General features: G+C 43.1%; 1 protein-coding gene across 1 annotated transcript; it reads right to left on the bottom strand.

The window, feature by feature from the left end:
* Positions 1 to 359: 359 nt before the first annotated feature.
* tmem38b (transmembrane protein 38B) lies at positions 360 to 8,518 on the bottom strand. Its single transcript, XM_034547479.1, has 6 exons — positions 8,091 to 8,518; positions 3,625 to 3,781; positions 3,078 to 3,262; positions 2,882 to 2,969; positions 2,125 to 2,242; positions 360 to 1,280 (listed from the first exon to the last, which is right to left on the bottom strand). The coding sequence occupies exons 1-6, from the start codon at positions 8,212 to 8,214 to the stop codon at positions 978 to 980; spliced, it is 975 nt and encodes a 324-aa protein (XP_034403370.1). The 5' UTR covers positions 8,215 to 8,518; the 3' UTR covers positions 360 to 977.
* Positions 8,519 to 8,950: the final 432 nt, after the last annotated feature.

Below are 8,950 nucleotides of genomic sequence, written 5' to 3' on the forward strand. Positions count from 1 at the left end.
AGCAGCGTTTTAAAGAGGCTGAGGTATCAATCAGGTGCTGATGTTACACTGATGCAATGTTTCAGCCGACGGAGGAGGTTACTTCTGGACGCTGCGCTGCTTTTCATCAACTCACCAGCAGCTAATTAAGATACCAGTTAACATTTTACAAATTCTACTTTGAACTAATGTGCTAAGATAGCCACATGCTGTTTGATGCTGTATTAATTAGGGGCTTTCTTTCAGGGTTAAACATTTTAAAAATGTGACTAATGATCTGTTTGGTGCTTTAAAGTGAGGCATTATTGAGTTGGGTCCATGGTCACTGAACTGCATGAATCGGTCTGATAAAGCGGAGAGACTAGAAATCATAAAACACATTTTATAGTTCAATTAACCCGTTTATTTTCATGCTTTTAAGTGTAATTCAAAGCATTCAACAACAATACAAATTGGATTCCATTTTGAAATGTTCATTCAAGAGTGCAATTGTTGAGTATAAATAGAAAGTGTTATAGAATATAATCTCTTTAAAAATATCTTTCTAACCATTTCAGAGTATGAAATACAGCAAGAAAAAAAAGATGCGTAGACATTCATAGATCAGCAGGTGCACAGCACTGTTCCCAAAACCCAAGCATAACATGATCAACAGTTTTCACTCGTAAATAATTATGAAAATGAAGCTACACGATGTACTAAAGTGTGCAATCAGCCCGAGGATATATGATGTTCATTTCCAACAGCATACACATATTACAGTACTTTAAGGACGGGGTGATTATCCCACAATTAGGTGCAGTCAGGTTGGAGCTCTTATTGAAATTATATTTCAGCAGTCAGATTTCAATTGCATTCTAAGTAATGAAGAAGAGAAATGTTGTGTGGACGGAACAAGAACACACGTCTTGATAAAAGAAATACAAAATAAGACTAATCTGAATCAGAAATGACTCGACAACCCTGGAGGTGAAAAGGCGCTTTGGGGCGAAGGCTGACTAGTTGATCTTCTTGCAGTTTGCTGTGTCGGCGTCCTCTGACTCCTCTTTGGCTTGGAGCGATCCCTTCTGTCTCTTGACAGGAGAAACCGGGGTGCTTTTCCCCGCCGCTCCATTCCCACCAATCTCTTTGCTTCCGGCGGTGGAGGTCGTCCCGTTGGTCGCACCGTGATCGAGACACGCTTTCTGTACCTCGCCGGTGAGGGCAGCGTAAGGAGAGTGGCCAGTGAAGAGGGTCTTGTAGATGGCCAACTCGATGACGGCGAATGGCGAGGCGGAGGAGCCGGTCAGCATCATCCGTGACTGGAAAAAGAAAAAGACGACAAAATGTGTGGAAACATTATTAGGTTTAGAATGTAATGATAAAATTGCCCATAGGTGTAAATTGCCCATAGGTGTGAATGTGAGAGTGAATGGTTGTATGTCCCTACATGTGCCCTCGATGGACTGGCGGCCTGTCCAGGGTGTCCCCTGCCTTCGCCCTATGTCAGCTGGGATAGGCTCCAGCGCCCCCGCGACCCCTAATGAGGATAAGCGGTATTGAAAATGGATGGATGGAGAATGTAATAATAGATCACATGACTTGTGTGTGAAAGGACTCGCTTGTGGTGCTGTGAACCTACAGTATCAGTCATTGATAGCCAATGTGACGTTGGCCTACTTGATGATGAGAGTATTACATCTGCATCATCGGGAACACAAACTAATAAACGGGAGATTTGGACGCGAGACTTTGAATCTGATGTAACGTCTCTGCGTTAAATTTGACAGATCAGAGACAGAGAGAGCAAAAAGAACGAGAGTTGAAAGGAGACACGGTGGATTTATCTGTGTCTCAGTCAAGAGCACAAGTTTCCCAAAGAAGAGAAGAGAAGAGAGGATGATGCAAGCTGATGAAAATGATGCAAAAGCCCCAGCCCTGCGGGTAATACCAAGCTAATGTGAGTCACCACAGCTCGAACTTAAAAAAAAAATAAAAAAAGCCCAGAGAGAAAGGTCATTTAGAAGACAGGACGCCACAGATACGGAGGGATCCGCGCCACCAAAACAGAGATATTGGAGTTAAGATCAAATAAAAAACAAAGATGGCGTTTTTTTCTTTTGTAAATACCACGGTCGCAGTCTCCGGTGTGAGCCACAGACTGACCTTGTTGACGACGGTGAAGACGGTGTAGATGAGCATCAGGTGGTGCGTCCTGAGAGGCAGGTAGTGGGTCTGCTGCAGAGCAAACAGCACCGCTCCTATCAGGGTGATCTTGGTGGGGCTTCACAGACGTAAAAAGGGATATAATATATGATCAAAATAAATAATTGGGTGATCACTGTCTGCTCATATTTGAAAGACATCACATCGTATGTGCTTCAACTATTATACACAAATTAACTAAACTGGAGACACACATCATCGCCATAGATGTACTCGGCATCCTCTTGAGTAAACTCAAATCACGTTTTAATGCTGCCTTCAGGTAGCAAAGAGAACAAGTTAGATGCGATTTGTAAACGTACATTAGGCGCCAGCTGTAGCATATCCCCAGATGTGTTAAGAGTCTCCATGTTTGGTTCGGAATAGTAAGACATTGTGGAAAATGGGCTTATTCGCTTTCTTGCCCAGAGGTGGATGAGAATATCAATACCACACTGTATCTATAAGGTCAATATAAAAAAAAGGTACAAGCATGAGCAAATCAGCTTATATTGTTTGCTTATCAGATATTCTAAAGTAAAACATGTGTATGTGGTATCTTTTCCTGATAAGTGTAATAATGACAAGTGAGGGGTTATGTGCCAGATGTCATGTAATGATTTTATAAAAAAAGCTCATTTCCCAAAATGTCAAACTATCAATAGACAACCCAATACACTCAAGGATTAGTTATATAAGAGTCCTGCAGAAGACTTACTAAGACATTTTTAGGAGCTCATTGGTCTCTGGTTTCCAAACACCTCGAACAAGCTGCTCAAAGTTACTTATCAGACCGCCTCCAGCACCTGGAGTGGGGGTAATAAAAGAAAAGAAACATATGCTTGATACAGATGGATATTAATCTAAATGATCCATTTAAAAAAATCCTTCTGCATGCTCCGTCGGCTGCCGACCTTTAGCCCACCCAATGGCAATCATAACCAGCAGGCTGTCTTTGTATTTGCCGTGTGCCTGGGCGACCCCCCCGAGCACCTTCCACGTCCTGGTCACTTCCTTCATCCCCGACAGCACCAGCCTGAGAGGCAGCAGGGCAGCACAGCTGTACACCAGGTCCATGGGGCAGTAAAACACCAGGTACCTGTAGAGGCACATATGGCTCAAATAAAGAGTACACACACACACACACACACACACTGTCCATTGTACATGTTGACACTATCACCTGCCAGTACATGACTTCACCAGCAGAGGGTGCTCTGCATTTTCTGAGAGGAGAGTGTAATAATATGTGCCACCATTAGAGGGCATCATAGGCTTCATATTTAGGGAGGTGGGAACTGGACAACAACCGCTCTGTTTCGTTCAATCTCCTCCACATGTCATGCTCCTTTCACAGGGAATTAAGTAGTTGCGCATTTCTTCACTAATCCTGCAACGTCCCTGCTCCACTCCTCTTTGCTCTTTTCTCTATTTCCATACTTTCAGTGTCAAGATATTTACCAGGTGATGGAAGCCAGCAGGACACTGGTGCTGTTGGACAAAGGTGCAACAACCGGCTCGGCCAGCATGATGGCAGACAGAATAGCTCCACCGAAGCAGAAGAGCATGGAGCTGAACCAGCAGGCTAAGGGGCTGGCTCTCGAGACCTCAAAAGCACCTGCACAAGAACAGAAGTAAACTAATCAGCAGCAGCACTGTGACGTGGATTTCCCCCGAGTCCCATGTGCGTGCTATATTTCCAATACATATGGGTCTTTAAATGCCTGGGAACACCTCTGCAAATCACTGTTGTTGTTGTTGAATGTTTCCCCATCATAAGCGTTAAATATAGTCTTCATTATGTTGGAGGGTTATATATAATTACAGTAATAATGCCCAAGAGACGAGCTGTGTGGATATGAGTAACATTTAGTTGAGACCAACAGGTCATTTGTGTATTCCACAGCAGTGTTTCAGCACACAAGTGTTTCAGAAGGAAGTGTTCTTGTTCCCAGTGTGGCGCGTGATTCTCCCGATCCCCGACCCTGTATTGGTATTAACTAGCGAGAGGGAACAACTAGAGGGAGGTTTGAGTTCAAAGTGCAGACCGGAGGCACGGCATTTAGTTTACAAACCATATCCGTTCACGGTAGATAATGATCAACGCTCCCTCTGTATTTCCTCCCTTTAAAAGAGAACACTGTATTCCTTTTTTTCCACGAGACCCGCCTCCACGCTGATCACAGCAGCAGCAGCACGAGTTCTATGCAACGCAAACAAGCATGTGAACTGCTGTATATCTTAGTTATTGAGTCAAAGATTAAGATGTGTACATCCTTTATGCAGTGACCTTTGCAGAGATGGACCAATACCAACGGAAACTGACTTGTTTAACAGAATGAACGGCGCCAACGTACACTGGGATATTCCGGTTTCACTTGACCCCAGACGGGTAACTCTCAGTCCAACCTGAGTCACTACGGCCACACACACACACAAACACACACACACACACAGACACACACACACACACACACACACACACAGGCCCATACTGGTAATCTGAGGATTAGAGACAGATTATAGACTCCTGGAGAGAGAGATCGATAAACCAGGAGGACGTATAACTCTGTCTCCTCTGCAGACTCCCGGTGGATTCAGTCTCTCTGCACTTCTTAACTTTTGCTCCCACTCAAAGAATATGTAAACGATAGAGAAGCATTTGAATTTACCACTTTAAAACAAGGGTACAAAGTTGTGAACTCGTATTAGTTAAAATAGAATGGAAAGCTAACTCAAAAGTACCTTTAAAACAATACTTAAAGTAAAAAGCATATTTAGTAAAATGTCCCCTGTGACAAATACACTATTATATGTGACATTAGATAAGAGTGTTTATTCTGTTGCATCAGTGTGTGCACAGTATTTTACTGTTCTAGCTGGTCAAGGTGTAGCTTCTTAACTACTATATATTCAGTGAGATAGTTCAGTGCAGTGCTTCTCAACCTCAGGCCCGGGCCCCTCCTAAGGGTCACCAGACAAGTCTGAGAGGTTGTGATTAAAAGGTAGAGGAAGGAGGAAATAAATAAGTTCTGCAGCATAAATCTGTAATCTTTTTGGGACTTGATAAGTCTCATTTGACCTCTTTGGATGTGTGAATATTAGAACATTTTTAAACTCCTATTATTATTCTTTGTCAAACTTTGGGGGATCCCAACGCTTTAAATTATGGAACTACTATTTCAATAATGTGTTGGCTTTGAGTGACGCAAGCAAGAAGTATAATGTAGCCATGGAAATAGATGAAGTCTGCTGTGGGTTACAAGTTCCTCCCCATTTCTGAGCCTATATTTGTTTCCATTTAGGCAAATAGCATAATTTAAATTATGTTGAATTAGCTGGTAGTTCCTGTTTGCAGTGTAACCGTGAATGTACAGACAGCTATGACAAGATGACTTTGGTGCTGAAGAAAACGGAAATAACGTGATGATTATAATGCAAGTTCTGGAGATACAAGGAGCGCTTTTTTGTAGAAGTTTATTTGAGTGTTTATTAATTTGTTACTATTCATTTATTCTTAAATAATGAAATCCTTGGAAAGTGTACATCACACGGAAACAAATAATATGTGTATTGTGTCTGGTTATTCCGATTAGAGGTACGACTCTGAAGTTTTCATGCAAAAAGTGGCAATCGGGCACTAAGAGTTTTATACCATAAAAGTCTCCGCCTGCTGTATTTCACAGACACTGTTGCTCCAACCGCTGACGGTGTTGGTGAGCGGGCCTGAAGTCACTGACTTCCTGTTGTATGCACCTGTCCCGTCACCCCCTTAGACTGCCCCACGCCCCCGTGGGTGGGCACCCCTCGCAGAAGATTTCTGCTAAATACCAGAAAGTAGTCGTGAGTCGGTACAATGTGGCTTCAGCTCAGAGTGCTAACTGAATGCAACTGCAGCATCAAAAGCACAGTGAGGTATCAGTGTTCACAGATTGTACAGTTATTTCTGTGTGCGATTTCCGTTTTGCAACGATGACACAACAAGACCGGTTTTCTTTTGTGTTTCTTCTCTTTTGTGGGTGAGAGAGCCTCAGCCTACATGAGATATGCTCTGTATCAGTACTTCTGGTCTTATTGTTGTAGCACTCAGTTCACGTGTACACAGTAAACATGGGTCGCTGCGTCATCACTTTTAGTTCCAGAGTTAAACAAGCTGCTGCAGTTCGTGTGAGAGCCTGACCTGCAACTTAAAAAGAAATGGTGTTTCCGGTGGGAACTTTTGCGCTGTCATTTTATGAAGCGTAATTTCAATATAGCAACTCTTGTATATGCCACAGTTGCTTTTCAGAGAGCCTCCAGGTGGTCAAATATGAATACTGCTTTGTTCACTTATATTTATAGTTTGTACAGCTCTCTACAATCATGCCTTTTCCAGCTCAAGAGCCTGTTTACCAGATTTGCATTTAAGGAAATACATTTGCAAGTAAAATACAGGTCAAGAACACCACAGCTGCAACATGTCATGCTGGTTTTTCTTGTTTTTCTGAGAGCAAGGGAATCTTATGTAAGGATATTTAGTGCATATTAGTTTATTCTCATGCATACAGGTCCAGATCTTTTACAAATCGACTCAAAGGAAGAGGATAAGGGGTCAAGTCTTGTAGCTGAAAAACAGTTTAGTGATCAAAAACCAGGACAGAATCTCTCCGATACACAAGTACGCATACATAAGACATTCCTCCTCCTCCTCCCTCTTGAAACTGGAAGACTAGAAGAAACAAAGTGGCTTATCCCCGGTTATGTTTGGCCCTGAAGAGAGATCCACTGATTGACTGTCCTCCTGCCTCCCAAACAATCCCCTCACAGCAATGTTGATGCTTTAAATAACTCCAGAGGAAACCAATGGGAGTGAAAGTGTCATAGACATGTGCAAGACCTGGCGAGCGCGTTGAAATCCTCAGACTGGAGAAGAGTCAACATAGGAGAGGGGGAAAAGAAAGGGTGGGGCTGAGAGTGGATCGAGGCATTCCTTTCTTTTCGGGGAAAAATAAGAACTTCCGCTTGCTCCCTGAATGATAAACGTCTTGATCTTTATTCTGGTTTTATTGACTTTATTTCTCTATCCTCTCCGTTATGAGGATTGTTGTGTCTTCCCTCTCTGCGCATGTGTCTCTCGATTACAGATGATAGATGGATAGACAACGAGTTAAAAAGGTCACGGGAGCTCAGATGCTTTGGGAGGCAAGTTCCAAAATAGACCGAAGGATTCACAGTGGCGGGACTACAATAGTGTGTGGATGTTCTTGCAAGCTTGTGTGTGTGTGTGTGTGTGTGTGTGTGTGTGTGTGGAAAGTCGACTCGCTAGGCAGTTAAAGTCCACCTGTCCCTGCAGACATTATCTTGGTGACATAACACATGGGCCCACTGCCTGCCTTTGGTCTGAGCTGATACAATCAACTGTTGCTCAACAGCAGTTTGTGCTTTGAAGTTACATTTATTTATTAACTATCGATCTATCTAATGTTGAGTTTGTGTGACCTTTTATAAGAGCGGTATAATTGGTGCTGTTGAACTTTATTTGCTATAAGTGCTATTTATCATTTTGTCTACCCTACCCTCCTTCCAGAGATGGTGATATATGGGGTGGACAAAATAATAGAAACAACTGTGAATAAACAAACAAATGAGCTTTTAAATGTGGCTTCTAACAACATGAGATTAATAATATGAATGTCCTTGTGACAAGCAAGGGCACAGCAGAAGTAAGAAGGGGTCGAGATTATTTCCACAATTAAAAACTGATTTAGATGTGTTGATTTTAAATTCGGCGTGTTGTTATTTATAACATGCCCCAGTGGCTGCGGGGCATTCTGGTTTTGATCCATGAAATACCAGGACATATTGTGGAAGTTTCACCAGGACAAAACTCTTGCAAAAAGTATGCAAAACAACTTGCTGAAAAGTGTAAATGCCGCGCGCACACTTACCTGGCTGCTCCCTCAGAGACAGGATGGACACGATGTAGTGCGCCATGTCAAAGAATGGAAACATGGACAAGTTTGCCAGTCCGTGGGACAGCTCGTCCAACTGCAGCAAGCCGAACAAATCCATTATCTTGTTTTATAAACTTTTTAAAAAAAATAAAACTATTCAGCAACAGGAAGCGATAGTCTAGTAGTGCCGATTGGAGTGAAAGGCACCGGTCCAACTCGGAGCATCAGGGCTTCATCCAACGCAAAGTCTTGACAGCAGCCGGTGGCCCAAACAGCTGTGCGCGCGTCTGCGGACACACTGTCACTAAGTTGCTCGCGAGCTGGTTAGTTCATCGCCGCTCGTCGCCGAGCAACAGATCTGTAACGCCGGAGGGTGGCCATCGTCGGTGTTACCCCATCCGCGACGCTGTCAACGGCGCATTGCCGGAATTCCTGCTCTGTGTTCCGCCATGCTAGTGATGTGGCAGGCGGAGTCAGCGCGGCTTTGTGATTGGAGGAGCGGGAGCGTGGGCGGGTCCAATCACGTGTCAAAGTGCGGCTCTGTGCGGCGACGCTCGAGTTTAACGTCACAGACAAACAACACAGGGTCAATGTTGACCTGTGTACACAAGAAGCTTAAAAAGACCTATCTTTAATATTTAGAGCCCGCAGGTAGAAATGACACATTTTACATTAATATGACACAATATGTTTATAACATTGGAATTATATTGTTGATGGTCTTTTAGGTCTGTATGATGCTATTGATATTAACAGTATTATATCTGTTTGTGTTGAGGGATGGACACAGTAATATTCGCCGGCCCACCTAATTAATACATTGTATTGTATTTACATGAACTGTATGACACAGT

The sequence above is a fragment of the Cyclopterus lumpus genome, chromosome 12, assembly GCF_009769545.1.
Source record: "Cyclopterus lumpus isolate fCycLum1 chromosome 12, fCycLum1.pri, whole genome shotgun sequence".
NCBI classification, from domain to species: domain Eukaryota; kingdom Metazoa; phylum Chordata; class Actinopteri; order Perciformes; family Cyclopteridae; genus Cyclopterus; species Cyclopterus lumpus.

Excerpts from the sequence above, each read along its gene's own strand:
- tmem38b (XM_034547479.1), bottom strand. The coding sequence starts at position 8,214 with ATGGATTTGTTCGGCTTGCTGCAGTTGGACGAGCTGTCCCACGGACTG. Across the intron at positions 3,263-3,624 it reads CTGCTGGCTTCCATCACCTG|GTACCTGGTGTTTTACTGCC; the intron begins GTAAATATCTTG and ends GTGCCTCTACAG. Across the intron at positions 1,281-2,124 it reads TCTTCACCGTCGTCAACAAG|TCACGGATGATGCTGACCGG; the intron begins GTCAGTCTGTGG and ends TTCTTTTTCCAG.